At 36.6% G+C, this 20,101-nt stretch overlaps 1 protein-coding gene across 9 annotated transcripts in view; it reads left to right on the top strand.

The window, feature by feature from the left end:
- LOC120540046 (voltage-dependent L-type calcium channel subunit alpha-1C-like) overlaps positions 1 to 20,101 on the top strand; it is a 1,017,626-nt gene that overhangs the window by 331,146 nt on the left and 666,379 nt on the right. For all 9 annotated transcript variants that reach the window (XM_039770507.1, XM_039770503.1, XM_039770506.1 and 6 more), the window contains exon 3: positions 8,539 to 8,644. In XM_039770507.1, the coding sequence (XP_039626441.1) occupies positions 8,539 to 8,644 (106 nt within the window). The remainder of the gene's footprint in view (positions 1 to 8,538; positions 8,645 to 20,101) is intronic.

Here is a 20,101-nt window from a genome sequence, read left to right as displayed (position 1 = left end):
AGAAAAGGAAGGCCAGGGGTGTTTGCTAAATTTTGTAACGGCTGTGCTCTTTCAGTGAAATTCAAAATCCATTGCCGGCAGTAACCCAGAATGCCCAATACAGACATGACCTGCTGTTTTGTGACAGGTCTGGGAAGATTTTGAATGGTGTTAATGCGATCGCTAGAGAGCTCTTATTCCATTTGTGATGTCATGACCTAAATATTTTACAGTTGTTTGAATTAATTGCAATTTAGCCTTTGAAACTTTATGTCCATTGTCCCCCAGAAACTGCAGTAGTTTTTAGTATCTTGCACAATCTTCTTCAGTAGCACTGCATAACATAATATCATCTACATACTGTATTAATGTACTACCTCGGTCTGGCCAGAACCCTTCTAAATTTTGAGCAAGCGCTTGTCCATACACACAAGGGGCTTCAGTATATCCCTGAGGCATGACAGTCCATGTCCAACGGCGGCTTCGAAAAGTAAAAGCAAACCAGAATTGCGAGTCAGGGTGTACGGGGATAGAGAAAAAAGCATTGGCTAAATCAATTACTGAAAAATAACGAGCAGAGTGGTACCAGAAGTGGGGTTATTAGCTCCTGCAGGTTGCATTGAATCATGTCGGGGGGGGTTCTGGATTCTCAATCAGGGGGCATTCCAATAAGGGGCCTGTGGGTTTGGGGGACTTTAAGGGGGATTGAAAGGTGGTGTTTTGATTAGGGGGCTGAAGGAATAGGGTTTGACTTCTAGTGCGTTGTGAAATGGAGGTTCTAGGATCGTGAAACCCACCTGCCGAACCCATTACGTTACTTTTGTCATTCCCGGATCAGTGTGTAATGAGGGATCATAATGATATTCTTCAAAGAAACCAGACCCCAAGGGATCATCTTTTAATTCTGGTGCGGTGGGCGCTGGAGGTGGTGGAGGAACAAGTGTGGGATATAACGGGTCTTTTTTTTCTAGTTCTAGCTTTCTGCAGCCAATAATTCATTTCTGTACTGCCTTTAAATTACAATCTTTAATAACCAACTCCCATCTGTCATACATAACACATACCTCTATTACAACATCCTCATACACTTCTACATACAACACCCTTGTGCATTTCTACATAATATTTTTCTAATTTCCTGAATTTCACTTGCGTCTTCTGTCCCTTCTAATGTCCACCGCTCTGATTATTCCATTTTTTACATGCCCTTTTAAAATCCAAACCTGTGTTTTTCTCTATTAACTTTCTAGGTGACCCTTTTTGTGCGGCGTCTGCTGATCCTCCGAAAACAATCCTTCCAGCATAAAGACTTGAACCGGCGCGGTTGGCAGGCTTGCTGTTATGTATTCCCATTTTTTCCTTTGCTTTTCCCCCCCCAGCCCTGTGCCAGATTTATCTTTCTATCCTTGTCCTACTCGTCCCCTGTCCGATGAACTATTGGAATGCTGAGTGTGCCACTCACCCGCCCCAACGTTCCCTTTAATATTCCCAGGGGAAGTATACTACACTATTTCCTACGTTACTGTCACAGTGCACGGTGAAAGCAAATATTTATTTCTAGTACGTACTTTTTATTACTCCCCTTGTTTTTTAACCTGTTATTCTTCTATTCTATGCTCTATCCTCTGTCCAATAGATTTGTCCGGGTTTATGGGTGTGCCACGCACCGGATCCCGTCCTAAATCCCCCTTTTTTTAATTCCCAGAGGATAGTGTTCTATACTATCTTTCCCAACAGGAGTGACCTAAAACAAGGTATTTCTTTTCCATTTACTATTCCCGGTCACTTTTATACTCTACAGCAAGCCCGCCCCCAGCTTATCTTTTTACGGAAACCTCCGGGTTACTTACCCCAGCCTGGGTGTTAGTCAGCTCTGTCAGGAAAATCCTTCTCAGTCACCGTGGTTGTACCAGAAGGAGACCGGGGACTCCTCACGCAGGAGTCGTCTCAGGACAGGGCAGTCCTAACTTTTATCGGAGCTGCTTACTCTGCTGCCGGTGTACACTGTAGCGGCAGTCTGCTTCAAGAAGACAGATCGCTGAGATCGTCCCGCTCGAGGAGTCAGCCGGCCGTCTCCTGCCCCACGTCTGGGCGCCAGAAAACTGTGGACACTTTTTCTCTAGTGTCATTTCTTGTGACTGAAGACAGAGAGATATAATTAAAGTTAGTAAAAAATATTTTATTAATACACACCAGGCAAAGGTAAGAATGACAGAGAAGCACAGTCCTAGGACACCTGCCCTTCATCTGCCCAGGTGTCGGTGTCCTAAATCTTTTATAATGCTAAGCAAAATTTTACCTTATGACTTTAGTTGCACAAGAATTTCAAGACATTACATCTTTACAATAGTTTTGTTTGGATCAGTAGTTACACAATTTTAAAGGTCATCAGTTGGGCACTTGTAACTTCTTGTTCGTTACAGAAAACAGAAGCTGCACTTGTCGCAAGACAGACTTCTCGTGGCCCTTGTCACACACACCAGATTTGATCAATAACTGATTTTTATTTTTCCACACTTTCGATGTGGTGGGGAAATTGGGGATGAAGCGCATTGGAGTGTCCCACTTGCTAAGGTATTATTAATGCCAAATATCTACAATTTAAAAAAAAAAACACTTATTAGCTAAGTTTTGTTTTTCCTACAACCACATTTCAATCAGATATGTCAAGGCATTTTTGAGATCTTAAATTTTTATTTTTCTATTTTGGGGGGGTGAGGGATTTTATTTACCTCTACATCCCTAAATATTGATACATTTCAAAATTGATACCTACTGCTCTTGATGTAACCGTCTTGCCAAATTTCAGCTTTAACTAAATTTAGTTAGTTACTCAGCTTTGAATCACACATTTTTATATATATATATATATATATATATATATGTGTGTGTATGTATATATATATATATATGTGTGTGTAAGTGTATGTATGTATGGATAGATACAGTATATATATATGTGTTTGTGTATGTATATATATATATATATATGTGTGTTTGTGTGTATGTATGTATGTGTGTGTATATATATTGTGGAACTTGGCCCGGACACAGACAGACGGACATTGTTAGTTCACCCAACACACGTTTATTATGTACAATATTTACAAATGAGTTCAGTGCACGTCCCAGTGCCTCCAGCACCGATCCCTCAAAGTCCCTGGTGTGGCGGAAGTGCTGAGGTCCAGGGTCCCTAATGCACTGGGGCGGCGCATGGCAGTGGCCACGGGCGCCTACAGGGTTGGGCTTCCATGCCCTCTACCCATGGCCCCCAACATAACCAGGGCGGTCGCCCCTTCGCGGTCTGGAGGAGGTACAAGCCCTCCTCCGGTCCTCCTGGGCATCCCGGCTAGGCTCTACCCCCAGCCGCCTGCGACAATATATATATATATATATAAAATCTTCGAGACATGATCATTTCAGAGAGACACTTTGAAGTCCCATCCTACGTGCAAGCAATTTCTCTGAGCCATTTTAACATCCCGGGACAAGGAAGTGAGACAACAGGACAGCTGCTGTACAGGCTTTTAAATGATTGTCACGCAGCACGACATGCAGATCACGCAGCTCGGTAGCAGCAGCTGCAAGCCAGCAGCTGATTTGTCTGCATCTCCTTAGTGTGTGTTCAGCCCCCTCCTTCACAACGCGAGCGGCAGAGATGCAAAGTGGCAAGCATGAAGCGCCCCGAGAGATGGGCATTAGGAGTATGGGCAAAGCCCCCTGGTGTATGTGTATATATATATATATATAGAGAGAGAGAGAGAGAGAGAGAGAGAGAGAGAGAGAGAATTTTGACTTAAATGTCTATCTATATAAATAAGTCAAAAGTTAACAGAGTTGTCTCCTCAGTCATCATCGTGTGCAACTTCCCATATCACTCCCCTTAGCAACAGATTGGCCAGTCATAGAACTGATAAAACAAAATGACTTCCTCTTAAAAGTAAAATACCATTTCAATATTTTTCAAAACGTGACACAAATAAAAGGTCAGGTCAGGTTGGGGAACATTCACTGGTACAGTGCGTTGCCTCACCCACAACACAACAAAACAGCTCTGGATTCTGGATTCCAGGCAGACATACTGTCTAGTCACACCGTCTGGAAATGACCCTTTTTCTGGCATAGCCAGGTGTTGCATGGGCATCACCTTGGTCTGGTCCAGCCGCTTGGGTCCTCAGCAATGAGGATCCTGCAAGCTGGATCACCTTCTGGGAATTGTGCCACATGCCCTGTAGTGCCATAACTGACACTCCCTCACAATGCAGGTAATGTGCCTCATTTGTGACTCCATGAGCAACAACTCATTCGCCACAAAATCAAACCAATGGTACCCAAGGATTCTCTGAAGAGACACATTACTAAGGGAGTCCAGTCTTTGTCTCGGGTCACTGGATAGAGTCCATGTCTCGCAACCATGTAGCAAGACAGGAAGCACCAGGACTCTATAAAAATTTGGACCTTCATCTTTTTGCATAGATATCAGGAGTACCACACACCTCATGAAGAATTAACTAGGCTCAAACAAAAGTATTGATAGAAAAAAGTGTGAAAAAATCATTTGATGTCGAGCAAAATTTATTGAGTAGTACAAAATTAAATATGTTTCATAGCAATATAATTGGAACATAGGAGGAAAAAGAAGTACCTGAAGTAAAAGCACATCATCTGTGAGGTGTGACCATGTGAGGCAGCAGTGCTGACTAGTACAGTGATACCTACATACTATATTTTAATTTACGTGCATAACTAGTATGTATATTAGCTAAAATAATGTATCAGTTGAAAGAAGAGGAGTCAACAGACATACTTTAAAAATAACATGGTGAATGTTGAATGAAAAACAACCGAAAGAACTGCAAATTGGACATTAAGAGGCAATAGCCCCCTTGGCTACACTACAGAAGTGACTTGATAAAAAGGAGGGCTCACAACAGGTTTCCTAAGCCCTTCAGCTAATAAAGTTTCAAAGCATGAAGAAACTAGTGACTGTTTAGAGTCTCCTGCTTATGGGAAGTGCAGCCAGGAACCAGGTATGGGCGCATGAAAGGCAGACACCTCAAATTAGGATGCAGTTAATGTAGGGAGTGTCTATGGAGACTTCATGGAGGTGGTCCCTGGATATCATAAGGAATTCTTTGTCTCCCAATTTTTACACAGGAATATTCTTAGAAATTAACCCTACTTTGTGTCTCCCCCCAACACTGAATCAGTACTCATTGTGTCTACTGATTACTGAGGAATTGCAGCAGAAGCCCATAGGCAGAGTGGTAATGTGACCTGAGGTTTAGAAAATACAAAGCCTTCCAATTATAAACTAAAAATGAAAAACTTGAAGAAAAATTAATTTTTAGGAGTTGTATTAAATAATTTTATACATTATCTTTTCACTATTGTGATGAGTATGCTATGCAATTTGTGTTTGAAATTTCATAGTTCTTTTTTGTCATGCAAAACATGCTAGTACCTAATATTTTTTCATATTTTTACAGCATGGAAGCAGGTATTCCCACAAAGATGACATTTCCCGATATTGAAATTACTGAAGATAAATGAATGCAGCACTACTGGTGTTTGCTTAAATGAATGAATGCTTGGGTAGGACTATGAGTTCAGTATGTCAGTCATATTAATTTCCAGACTAGGATCCCCAGTTACTGTAGTATCTGGTCCAGCTATAAGGTCGAATAGAATATACAGTATAAAAATATTTAGCTTTATTTGGAAGATTACACCTTTTAAGATTAAAGGGGAATACCCACTTTTTAGACACATGATTTACTTATAACAGTTATCAAGACTTATGCTGTTTCTCCAAATATTTTTTATATCTATTAATTGGATTTTTAATGATCTGTGTTTTCTTTGTGAAATGTAACCTAAAGTATGGTAGAAATTTAATTGATTTATAGTCATGTTAACAGGACAGTTAAGAAAGTTGCTTTATCATATATTTCATATTCACTAACAGCACAACAAAGCTGTTTAAACTGGAGAACGAGCACCAGCTCGTTATGCTTATTATTGTTATGTTTTATTAGTCTCATTATCTCTTATGGGACTTACCAAACCATACCACCTTATATACAAGATTGTGAAAGTGTAATTCAGCGGATATTTTCATCAGATCATCAGAAATTTGTGAAAAAAGAGAAGACCATTCAGTCCATGAGGCTTGTTTATTTACAGTAGCTAATAACAAAGACCTTCCAGTATCTGTCAGTCAGTCAGTCAGTCATTATCCAACCCACTATATCCTAACACAGAGTCATGGAGGTCTGCTGGAGCCAATCCCTGCTAACACAGTGTACAAGGCAGGAACAAATCCCTGGACAGGGCGCCAGCACACCACAGGACACACACACACACACACTCCAACCACACACTAGGGACAATTTAGGATCACCAATGCACCTAACCTGCATGTCTTTGGACTATGGGAAGAACCCGGAGGAAACCTACACAGACACGGGGAGAACATGCAAACTCCACGCAGGGAGGACCCCCTTCCAATATCTCATTTACATAATTCCTGAAGGTCGTCAGCATTACTTCTTTCACTACTTTGCTGGGCATTTTGTTTCCCATATTTTGTGTAAAGAAATGCATCCCAGCTTCAGTGCTAAATGCAGTTCCCCTTAATTTCCACTGGCCACCTTGTCTATGTGATTCACTGTTAAGTTGAAAGAATCTACTAAGTTGGATCTACTTTATCAATTCCTTTGAGAATATTGAAGACCTGCATTATATCCTCATGCAGTTGTCTGCTTAAGACCAAACAGGCTTAATTCTCTGAGTCTTATCAGATTGTGACATGTCTAAGTCCTGAGATTGTATGCAGGTGAACAAAGCAGCAAACAATACTGCAGAAGTGGTCTTACTAGTACACTATGTAGTCTAAGCCTAATAGACCTTGGTTTATAGTCAATAGTCTTTACTATAAAACCTAACTTCTTATTGCCTTTCTTATAGCATCTTTACATTGCTTCGATAAAGGAAATGTTGTATCATTGTAAACCTCTAAATCCTTTTCAGATATTGTGTCATGTAGGACAGTGTCCTCCTCCTTATATTTAAAATTGATTTTTCTTGAGCACTTTGCACTTTTTAACATTAAACTGCATTATCCAAGTTGTTTTTCCAGTTCTGGAACATGTCCGTGTGTTTTTTAATTGTTTTTGCTGCCTTCTCAGGTCTGCTATTCTTCTAATTTTAGGATCATAACATCCAATTTTTGTATCATTTGTAAATAATGCCAGCAACCTGGAAAGTCAAACATTTGTATTTCAACATCTCCTAACATTTTAAAATGTAGATGGTAGAAACCTTTTCTTAGTTTTGAACGATTGAAGAATTTAGGAGGGAGGAAATACCAGCACTTAAACAAATACTTTACATTAAATATACCCCAATATCAAAATGAAGGATCAAGATTTGCTTACAAGGGTTCCAAATTGAGCTAAATGAAAAACGTAGACTATGCCTATAGCAGCATATCTTTTGCAGAAGATATAAAAATGACTTTCATTTTTTGAGAAAAACTTGTAAGAGTGTTATAATGAGCCCTTATATCAGAGAGTGAACTTACATATTAAGGTGGTGATTCATATTGGTTATATTTGAAAGTTCAGTTTTTTTAAATTACATATTGACTTTCATTGTATGAGTCTGCTGGGTAAATGACCAAACTCCTGTATCCTGCTATTACAGGTTATGTCTGTTTTAGCCATTTTTATGGATAGAGTGAACATGAGCAAAATGACAGTGAAACCCAAACTATGAAATCTTTCAGTCTAGGGATATGGTATGTGCCTTGTCTAGACTGACTTAAATTTGCCTCCACTTGAAATATGCCTAGGCAGTAAATCACCCACTATTCTGCATTCTTCTGACAAGCCCAGGGTCTTCCTACTGAAGTTTTATTGACCTTGGTGTATATGTCACTTTTGTGACTTTGTCTACATCTGGCATTTTGTATCTGGATATAATCTAGCCAAGTTAAATTTACACTTGTTTCCTCATTGTATTTGGATAGAGATCTAATGTAACTCTTAAAGTTAAATGGTTGTTTGTAACAAATTTAATATATACTGTATATATATTATACTGTATATATGTTATATTATATATATATATGTTTACAGTTGTGTTAAATGTGAACACTGTTTCCGACTATCTCCGAGTAAATAATGCGTAATCTAGTCACAAGTGCACCTTATTTTAGATGAGGTCAAGTGCTGTCTGTTCCTTGACCAGATCTTTGAAAAGGCATTTGAATAACAAATTTAATGGGGGCCTTTGTGTGTATGTGTGTTATTTTTCTGGATTGCAGATAAACATTGATAAAAAATCCAAATGGTTATTTGTCAAATTGTAAATGGCTAATATATCAAAACACTGTGCATTTTTGGCAAGAAAGTAAGTGCAAGGTATTTTGTTGCTGCCATTTAACTATCATATGCTTCTCTTCATGAAATGAACAAATGCATTCAATGGAATAATAGAGTGTGAACAACAGATGGTATGTCTTACTCAGTTACTTCCTTAACTTCCTGTTCTCAGACCTTTTGAAATAATCATTTTGCTGACTATTTTTGCAAATTGTGTGGCCTTAGCCATCTACATCCCATTTCCCGAAGATGACTCCAATGCTACAAACTCCAATCTGGTAAGTGAACACCTACTTATTTGGGGGACGGGAATGAACTTAAAAGATGATGAACAATAAAAAGTTTTTAAATAATAATGAGTAATGTTTGCCTTTAACAGATTAGCCCTGGCTTTTTTTTTTTTACTGTAGACATATTTTCCCTCAAAGAGTCCTTCATAACATTTTCTAATCTAGAGAATGTGGGGGCGGAATGAACAATTAGAGCCAGCAATTGATGGCCGCATAGATGGGTTGTTCTGATTCTTTCAAGATGATTTAAAGGATTTTGCCATGTTATAGCACTTAAGAGATTGATGTAGAATTTACGTGGTTTTTCATTATGCACATGGACCAGGAAATAGTACTTATGAAAGGAAATGTTAATAAATTAATACAACTCATAAATTTAATAGTTTGTATTAATTGCCCTGATGTGTCTTTTTCCCAGCATTTAATGACTTGACTTTTATACAAAATATATGACTGTGTTTTGTATCATAATTACTATTATTTTGCAAGATTATTGTTGCAAAATTCATCACATTTTAACGTACTCTGATATTATGCATCAGACTTAGTTTAAAAAGAATTTGGATAAAAAAATTTAAATATCTGCAGTAAATAGTAACTGGTTCACAGGAGTTTCTGATGTAGCATAAGCTGTCTACAATATCCAGATGTTGTGGGAATCTTGCAGATGAGAAAAAAAAATTGTCAAAGTCAAAGATTTGTGCTGCTTTTTTATGGTGTAAACTTGTTAAATTAATATATGCAGTGTGTGTAAAGCACACCCCCAAAGATGAGAACCATGAAGCATGTTTATTTCACTTAATTTTAAACTGATTGCTGTTAACAATATGTTTCCTGTAAAATTGTAAAGAAAGGTAATATGTGTTTACAAAAATAGGGAAAACAGAAATATGTGCATGGGGATGAATTTGGTCTGTACAAATTTAGCGTTTCTTGTTTTTTTTTAAATAAAAGACGTCCATTATTAAAAATTATTGAAACTAAACAAACACAAATTGTTTCATCCCACTTTGCCACTTCCCAGTTAAAGACCTTTGATTAATTTAGCCAATGTAATCCCAGACCAGTTTGTCCTTTTCTTGAAAACACAAATTTTTGACATATCAACATGCATTACAGAGAAACAAAGAAATGACAAAGGTATATGGAAACTTGAATGTTAGATTGTTTCTTCATAGCTTCTAACATTTCAAATGTCTCAGGAGATCACCAGTAGATTCTATGAAATCCAGAGTTCCAAAACAGAATTCATGCAGAATTAATCAGGTAAAATAAAAAAAAGGTCCATGAAAAGAAAGCATTACACAGGTTTCTTCATGTTGTGATGATTGTCTCATGGCAGTAGAAATTGTTCAAAATTTTACATCTCTTGGTCTACCTTGTGTATTGTAAAAGCAACAGAATAACAGGTTTCATTCATCGAAGTGATCACTACCCAAATCGGTACTCGTGAATCTAAGATGTTTAACAGGCATTCCCGGTATTAAGTTGTGGAATCGCCTGCGAATATTTAGCAGCAGCGTGTCTGTGAACGTAAAAAAGTTTCTCTCGCACTTTTGCTGAGTTTGTGCCAAACACTAGTCTATCCCTGACCATCTCATCTTCGTTTGCATAAGCACAGTCCTTCACCCGTGAATATTTAGAGGCAGCGTGTCTATTGGATTGCTGCTGACGGACGGCCTTATATGGGCAGGCACTCAATTACGTGGGAGGGCGACGATGAGGGACGCAACTCCGCTTCACACGGCGACCGAGCTGCAGGCTATGGCCGTATATATGTACGTAAGTAGGTTACAGTTATGACCGTTAAATGAAATGAAACCTGCCTAACTTTTGTAAGTAAGCTGTAAGGAATGAGCCTGCCAAATTTCAGCCTTCTACCTGCACGGGAAGTTGGAGAATTAGTGATGAGTGAGTGAATGAGTTAGTCAGTCAGTGAGGGCTTTGCCTTTTATTAGTATAGATAATGATCTGAAAATAACAGTGTGGACAGAGACGTTTTGAAAGAAAAGCAGCATTTTCAAATGGACCTTTGTTAGTGTGACTGACCAGCACGTAACGTAACGTAGTGCCACTCTCCAGCTCCACGATAAACTATTATTACTATTTACAAATTATAGTTTTATGTAATGAAATGCATTCTCTGAGTGACTTCTAGACCTTCTGTAAGAGAACTGAATTACATCTTTAGTAAATTGCTTGTCATCTAATGTGACATCCATCTCTTTTCTTAAAGTGAGTTTCTCCTATAGATTGTATTGTTCTTTTGTCATTACTTATTATTGTAACCCTGCCACATCCTTTCAGTCTGACACCTTATTTTATTTTCTCTGAGTGTTTATTTGATCTTACTGATCATGTTTAACTGGTAATTCATACTGGGGGGTATAAATTCTGATCTGCACTGTTATGTAATCTGATATCTGCTTGTGAGCAGTGCCCTACGGTTATGATATATTTATATGTTACATGGAGGAAACCAATTTGAACAAAGAGAGAGTTTAAGAGATTTATAGAGAAGGTAGCCAACCTGGGAAAATGAGCCAGATCCATAACATTGTGAGATGACTGTCCACCATATCCTTGCCCATATGTAGTATCTCATTATTACAATACATTGAATACAATACAATACTGTACACTTAAATCTTAAATCAATGGTCTTTAATCCAATCAATTACTGATATCAGAACCAGATACTAAATACATGTTTCTTTTATGCAGAATATAAAAAATGTATGCTTTTTTTATTGTAAAATAAACTTTTTACAGCATTTTCTTGAAAATGTTTAACTAGTAGTAACATTAATTGCAAAATAAAGAATACCCCAATATTTTAAATTGTTTAAAAGTTTATAAAAATCATTTCATTATCTATAAATTTGAAATACATCACACACATTTTTTATTAATTACAGTAGCAATACATTCCATCATAATTTAAACAATGTTAGAGCAACATCACAAAAGTACAGCTTTCTAACAGTGAACTCTACTCTAGTCCGTTAACTTCTTAGTAATTTATAAGCATTGTGTTAATACAGTATATCTGACAATTGCCTCCATAAAATACTTCATGCTAATAGGGTGGAAAGTAACTTTTCAAATCAGTATTACACTTTGGTAATAAAAAGTAATACATTTTTTGCTTAGACTCAAATAATACACACACAAATTAAGTCCTTTGCCAAGTGCCTTTTAAAAATCACTGACTGTGATGCTATTTTTCTCCCAGCATCATTTAGCCACATAAAAATGGCCTGGTGTATGAACAGACCATAGTGTGTGTGTTTGTACGCATATATATTTATTTATTTATGTATTTAAATATTTAAAGAGCTTCTGGAAAATGCCAGACTGCCTCTTGGGGACAAATAAGTTCTATTTATCAATCTATCCTAGGGTCAAAGTATGCTGTAGAAGTCAAGAGTGTTGACCACCTTAACCAAAACTTGTAATCCAAAGCGTTTACACTGACCTCTTAGCCATTTCCTGACTAGTGCTAATCATTCTTGATTTTCTTGTTTGTTTTTATGTCTTTCAATCCAAACTATTCAGTATGTCACCATCTTTTATAAAGTAATTTGTGACAACACCATAAGGTTGCAAACCATGTGCTTCCACAAACAATATGGCCTCGCCCAAGCAACCAACTTGCAAAGTGGCACACTCATAGAAAATGACAAAATGGTAGTATCACAAAACAGATAAATATTTATGATTGGAATAATAGCACTTCTAAAAATTAAACAAAGTAAATCAAGATGATCCAATTTTGCCACCATCTTCTTTTCCACAACAGCTTCCAATATGGCCAGGGTAGGCTTTCCTGATAAATTTGTTCCGGCATTGTGTCCTTTTGAACTCAAGCTGCTTCCATGTGAGACAACAACTTAAAACAACACACTTGCTTTTTTAAACTAGTAGAACATTTCCAGCAGCATCCTCCATACATCAAAAGTCCCGTTTGTCCTCAGGAAATATAGTCTGCTGTGGTGTCCTCCTTGTACAGCACCACTGTGTTGTCAGACCAGTCTAGTTTGCTGTTTACGTGAAACCGCAGGTACTTGTAGCTCTGCACCACTTCACGCCCTGCCCCTGAATGGTGACTGGTCTCAGAGGCTCTTTGACATCCACCTCCAACTCTTTGGTCTTGCTGATTCATTAGTAAATAATGCTTTTTAAAACACTTGGCAAGCATTGGACTTAGCAATGAAGTACTGAGCAATGTAAAGAGTCCTGTTAAGTACAACCGTTACTTTGGATAAAGTGATAAAAATGTGAGCAATTACCTTTGCTAGGTCTTTGTGAACAAGAGGCGAGACCCAAGCAAAACAGCACTTATAAACTGTGGCCAAAAGCAAGATGATAGCATAATTAAGGATGTGGACAAGTGGAGTGCATGACTGTCTGGATATTCCATAATGCACCATCAGGGTCCTTACCACAGAAGTTTGAACTATTATTACCTCATACAAAATGCATTCTGAATCTTTGTAAAAGCCGCTAAATTTTTTTAAAGCAAATGAAAAGTTTTCTCCTGCTTTATTTTAGTATCTAATTTATGCTAATTGCATTTATTTAGTTTTTTATTCACTTGTTTCCGTTACTTCCTTTTAATTAACTAATTAATACTTCAGCTTTAGTACTTATGGACATTTCTTTCTTACTGGCTGTAGCTGGGACATGATCGTGGCGCTCTCTGCCACTACAACATATAAGTATATATCTGCACTAAGAATTAAAAAAATTAGAATGACGTACCTTCTGCAGTTAGTGAATCTATTTCCCCAGTAGAGTCTTACTGAACTGTAGTGGCATTGGCATTGACTTTATAGTACACTGCATGTACCATTAAAATATCAACTCCTTTACTGATTGAAAAACCTTTTACTGTAATTTAACTCCAGTATTGTCATAATCTTAATATCTTTGTATTTTCTTGCTTGTCATTAGGGATCTTGCATTATTATTATTGTTTTTTTCTAATGAATATTCACAGGGTTTATAAGATTGATATTTTTCTTTTACATTGTTAATCCATCTACTTTGTTTTTTGTGGAGAATTGTCAACTTTGACAAATTTTGGCAACTGTTCTTATAGTTGCATATCTGTAAAATTTAGAGAGATGTGCACAGGAGGTGCAAATCGCAACAGCAAATTAACATTTACTCTTACAATATATATTTAAATTAATAATAAACAAATGAATCTTAAATGAGTATTGAATTTTGCATTTTTATAATAATAATTTGCATTGGCAGTATTTGACATAATTCTATTAACTGTATGTGGTAGTGCCAAGTGTGGAGTAGTTTTGCTCTATGTCATCACAATGCAAAATTTTAATTAAGGACACTTATGTAATTTAGCACCAAATGTGCTAACATCATGCATTGCATTCATTTGCTTAGGCATTTTTCTTCATGAAAACAGCAGTATTTTCACTTTTTTGTGATATATGCAACAGTAATACAATTCAGAAAATTATAATGCTTGTTAATGCATCAGTTTAGATTTTTAATGTTGAAATTGGATTAAGCAGGTTCAGTAAATCACGGGATGAATTTTATCGAAGAGGGAGTAAAAACAAAATCTCCTTGTTATATCAGTTGTAGTATGCTGTTTTTGATCAACAGCAGTTTTTTTTTTTATGACACTTTTTTTATTGAAATTAGACACATTTATAGAGCATTAAAACTATGCCATAAAAAGAAATACGAGTTCATTGAAATGTCCTAGTTTCAGGGTTTTGTGAAGGTGACATAAGAGTTATAGTGTTAATGATGTAATGAAGTACCATACAGTAATAATGTTAAAATAATGTATTGTGGATTGGAACTTGAGCCACATATCCTTCCTTTCCAGTTACATAGTATCTTTCAAAATCTGGCTCAGACTACATAGTTTATAAATGATTAGACATTATCTTCAGATATTTTCAGCACTAAAGCTGGTATATACTTACCCTATGGCAGAGTTCAGAGATAAACATGTTATACCACTGTGTTATCAGCTCATCTGTTTACACGTACTGCAGATGTTGGCTCTGGGTCAAGAAAGTAAACAGTAAATGCAACTTGTCATCTCTGCTTAAATGCATGAAGGCAATCTGGAGTTTGTAACTTTTCAGAACACCAACTTAGTTAAGATGTTAAAAGAGTCGAAATAATTTGCAGATTTGCATGTTCTAGTCCAGGGGTGCCCACACTTTTTCAGCTTGTGAGCTACTTTTAAAATGACCTGGTGGAAATGATTTACATACTTTAAAAATTATATATATATATATATATATATTGTCACGCTTGGGTCACAGATTTGCACAGAGACACAGAAGGTCGTAGAAAAAAAGAAGGATTTTTATTCAAACACTGCAAACACATGAGCTTAAACGTGCTCCATGACAAGTCAGAGATGACAGTTCCGCTAGGAGCAGAAAGAGATAAAAGCAAACAATCAATTCCAAAACTGACAGGCGCTGCGCAAGGCTTATAAGTCGGCGGAGTACCGCGCGAGGCTTGTATTACGCGTTATAGTGCAAGGATAAGGAGCAATGTGTAGTCAGTGTTTCAGGGTTTGTGGTTTTCCCAGGGCCGTCTGTCTCTATTTGGGGTGCGATCAGCCCTCCAGCTCACATATATATATATATATATATACTAAGTATACTTTATATATAAAATATATGTTGTCGTACCTTGCATAACTGATTAACCTTTATGGCACAATAACAATTCAATACATTTATGGTCACTACGGTATTTGGACTTAATAATCTTTATGTGGGAAGACGCTGACTCGCATAAATAAGTAGAGCTGAATAATGCAGTCAATGAGGTAGCACATTTCCTCATGTTTGGATACTTTTCGTCTGTGAGTAAGTTCCAAAACTGTCCACGAGCCCCAGACTTCAGCTGAATGTTATCCTGTGGTGTCAAAATCTCATCTGCCACTGTAGAGGAGTTTTGGGTGAAACAGTGTTGCAATTTCTGATGCGAGTGAATCACCCTCAACAAATACCCTAAATGGATAGCACTTAAATGTAGTGATTGGTTCAAGTAAAGCTGAGTTTTGAAACCGTCTGTCAGGCAATTTTCAGTCTGCTCTGTGTAGCGTATGCTGACAAGTTGCGCTCACGCATACGCTACAGAGCAGATTGAAAATTGCGTCTCCAGCTCTGACGCGAGGTTTTGGATGTTCGATTAACTGCGATTTTAGTTCACTCTCCTTTCTCTGTCTCGATCGCTTTTCGGAAGGAAGTCAGTTTCGTAGTTTTAATGAACAGTTCGAAAGTGCCTTTCCACATTTTCCTTCTTTGGAATAGCAATGATAGATTGACAGATCTGACAAACGCACTTCGATTGTGACATTGTGAGAAAAATATCCTCTTCCAATTCCACATCCAGCCCATACCCTCCCCAAACAATTTTTTTTCATACCCCTTCTTTAGTAGATATAAATTGGAAGGCTAACTTAGATTACTTAGATAGCCGGAGTTTTTCAGTAGCTCGCGCGTTTGATCGTGAGTGCAGGATGACCAGTGTGTTAGAAGAGAAGAGATCTCAGACTGGCCGCTCCCCGAATGTCAATCAAGTGGCAAATGCCATCGGGAGGATATTTGATAGACTAACGTTTAAAAAAATGTTTTTTGAATGCAACGCGATCTACCTGCACTACCTTCGCGATCTACCGGTCGATCGCGACCGACGCATTGGGCACCTCTGTTCTAGTCAAATGACTGTACAACCCAGCCATAGAAAAAAAAATAGTTTAAATTAAGGAGGAGAGTTGCACATAATGGAGCAGAGAGGGAACTTTTAGAAGGTATTTTCTGCAAAAAAAGAAAATGAAAATTATAAAATTAAAATGCACTCTCTCTTTTACAACTTCATTTTAAAAGTCTGCGCGCGAATAACGTCAACTGAACAAAGTCAAAGTATTCTATCGATCGAATTAGTTCTATGGCTGCGAAGTACAAAGAATTGTGGGAAATCAAAATGCAAAGTCCCACACTATTTGCATGCTGAGAACTTGAAAATGGATATACAAAGTGGAAATGCGTTTTACTTTTCATTTTTGCAGCTTCATTGTCGTTCAGACTGAAAGTGAAATGGCAAACTGGGTTATTTCATTTTATTTTTAATTTTTTAAGCATTCTTGTGTGCAGACTTTGAAAATAAAATTGCAAAAGAGAGACTGCATTTTCATTTAATAGTTTTCCTTTCCTTTTTTGCAGAAAAAACCTTCCAAAGGAAGTACACAAAAAACAGGATTAAAGATACTAGGAATGTAGGAAAACTATGTGATACATTGCTTAATTATATATATTTCAGTGTGTTCTAAATAAACCTAGATTGCTGTGATAATGTTTAAATATATAAATTTAATGTCATTGCATCCTGAAATCTGTTTTACATTCACTACAGAAAACAAAATATTATACCTGTTATTGTTTCTTTAAAAATAGGAGTAGTATTTTCACTTTGTTGGGTGCAGACTTCAATGTTATCATTCACAGTTAATCCATTGTTTTGAATGTTTTGACATCGTTACATTCAACCCTCTGTCTCTCTCTCTCTGTCTCTCCTGCTAACTACCCAGAAAAGAACACAACACTTGGTACACTCCATGGCATGTTGTTAAAATGGTTATTTCATTTTATCAACAAAGTCTCCACAATACTGAGTACACTTTAAGAACTTCAATTATTGCTTTCTAGGCCTCAACAATGATCACAGTTTTGTTACTACTCCAGTCAAATATTTCCAGAGTTTAGAATGAGCACGCTCTATACTATAGAGTCTATAGTAAGATGGAGTTCATCTTTCTCCTGGACTAGAAGTGAATCAACTCTTTTATTCTGAGTTGCTCTTTTATGCTGGTTTCCTTGATCATGCAGTGGAAAAGATGGTTCTCTTGAATCCATTCTTCATCTCACTGTGCAGGTCTTTGGTCCTCAGAATTCTGGTGATCCTAATGAATATGCCATGGGCTCACATTTTTCTAGTCCTTACCGAAGAAAAGAGGACCACTATGAGGGATCAGGATTTCCTTTAATTTTATTCCTTCGTCTCAAAGACAGGTTTTAGTACTGCTACTTAAAGAGTGGCAAAGAATATAAATCCAAAACAAAAATTGTTATCACAGTGTGAATGGTATGGGGTCTGAAACAAAAAAAGAAAATCAATAAAAAGTGCCCTACCTGAAAAGAGGCAAAAGAATGTTTGTCAAAGCTAGTCTTTAATCTTTACCTTTAAATCATCTCACAAACAATTCATTTTCTCCTATAATAACTGGTTGTTGCCTTTAGTTTTAGGGTTTAGACAAGAAATGAATGCAGAGCTTGGTCATAAAAAAGGCGGCTGGTGGCTACACAAACACCCCAAACAATGAACAAATCTAAAAACCGCCAGAACATGGAAGTAACTGACATCAGCAGTCTCACACTCAATATCATAAAATAAATAGAAAGAAAAAACAAAATTTAATTTCACAATAGCCTAGAAACAGAAAAAGCACCAACATCAAGTTAAAAACTTCTAGAATCTGACAAATTTGTTTTTGCAAGCACAGTTGATCCAAAAACCACCCTACTGTATATTATAAAAGCTGTTTTCTCAATAACTCTATCAAATAAGCCTAAGATCTCAGAATTCAGGACACATGCCTGTACATCTGTTGTCTTCCATGGCACCCGGTGTGTTTATGGTGAAAATGCACATGCTCATCTCTCCTGCATGTTCTTCATGAATTTCCATCTCCAGGCTTTAGCTTACCATATCCACTGTTGTACAGCAATTGAAACTGTGGCACAGTGCAGAAGCATGTTTTGTGTTTTTGCAGGGTAGACCCTTGTTTAGTTTTGGTGCCCAAATCGGATGAAAGACATTTACACATCATGTTGATTAAGAAATGAAGATGGCTAAATTAATGAACCAGGTAATTAAAAAAATATTTATGTAGAATGCAAAGACAAGTTAGGGTCATAAACAGAGTCAAGCAATATAAGATAAATCTTAAAAAGAAAAAAGCTATTTTATATAAAATAATTTAAATATCTTTTAAAATTGTTGGTTGTGCTGTGCCTACCAAGAGTGAGTAAAAGTGCAGTATATACTGTGAAATCCCAGAGAGTGCAGTCTAATCTTCAAAGGAAGCATGTTATTGACGGTACTTTTTAATAAAATCAGATAGACAAATTCAAATGCTGTCTTTCTTATATGACACCAAATTATATTTTGAACTGAATACTGTTATTTTTTTACTCCAATATAGGTGTGTAAGCAAATAAAACCTGTTCTGTCAATACTGGATACAAGGCAAGATTGAACCCAATCCAACATCACTGGGTTCATTCCGCACACACCCATATTGCAGAATTACATTCTCAAATTAATCTAGCAAATGTTTTACACTTTAGCCCTGACACAATTTAAGATGTGGCTGACCATCATATGGACATGCCTGAAAACATTGTACCCAGAAACTGACTGCATTACTGTCGCACCTCAAGTCACGTTGGTCTCACTTTTCCACTTCCTGATCCTATGCAGTAGTCAAATGCAAAGTACTCTAGCAGTCTTTATTTCACTTCCTATCCTTAATCACCAGTGCAGGTATAATCCAGTTTTCTGGTTATATATTTGTTATAGTCATTAAATTGAAATTGATTGCATGTTATATTAACTTTTAAATGTATAAAAATGTAACAATCACTTATAAATGTGTTAACTTCAAACTGAGTTCTTATCTCAAAAACATGGAAGACAATTAGGATAAGAAAATCTGATCGACTTAATACAGTGTCTATTTTTCTATATTTATCAAATAGGTTTGTTAAAGTTATTACTTATACCAATGCTTCTTTTGGTACCTTGGTATTTCTCTTACTTTCCAAAAATGTGTGTATCTGGTTAAATAAAGAGTATAAGTTGGCTCAATGTAGGTGTATGAGTTTGTGGACTCTACAGTGGACTGTGGGTCGTGCCTTGTGACTGACGCTGTCATGTTAGTATCACAACCCATTATTGTGTTAAGTAGGTTTGAAAAGTTATGTTTTCAGGATTTATTCATTAATTAACCCATTTTAAGATTTTGTGATTTTTTTCATAATGCCATTATAAAGGATAAACCCACAACAAATACTGTATCTAGTTAAATATTTTCCAAATTTTTTTAATATTAATGTTTTATTTTAATAAAATCTAAAAGGAAAGCAGGTATAGTATAATCCTAAACAAGAAAAAAGATAAAAAGATTTTACAATGTACATTTCCAAGACAGTTACTTTTTAAGTTTATGTAAATTAACTAAAATAACAACCTTGAATGCAGAACATAATAAAAGATTTGCTGCATTTAGTAGTTCATAACTTTTCCATATAAATAACTAGTACTCATTTAAAAACATTTTCTTAGTATAAAAATCATATTATGCAGGTGACCTGT

The sequence above is a fragment of the Polypterus senegalus genome, chromosome 12 (assembly GCF_016835505.1).
Source record: "Polypterus senegalus isolate Bchr_013 chromosome 12, ASM1683550v1, whole genome shotgun sequence".
Taxonomy (NCBI): Eukaryota; Metazoa; Chordata; class Cladistia; order Polypteriformes; family Polypteridae; genus Polypterus; species Polypterus senegalus.
The sequence above is the reverse complement of the archived record's forward strand: the minus strand, read 5'-3'. Positions and strand labels throughout refer to the sequence as shown.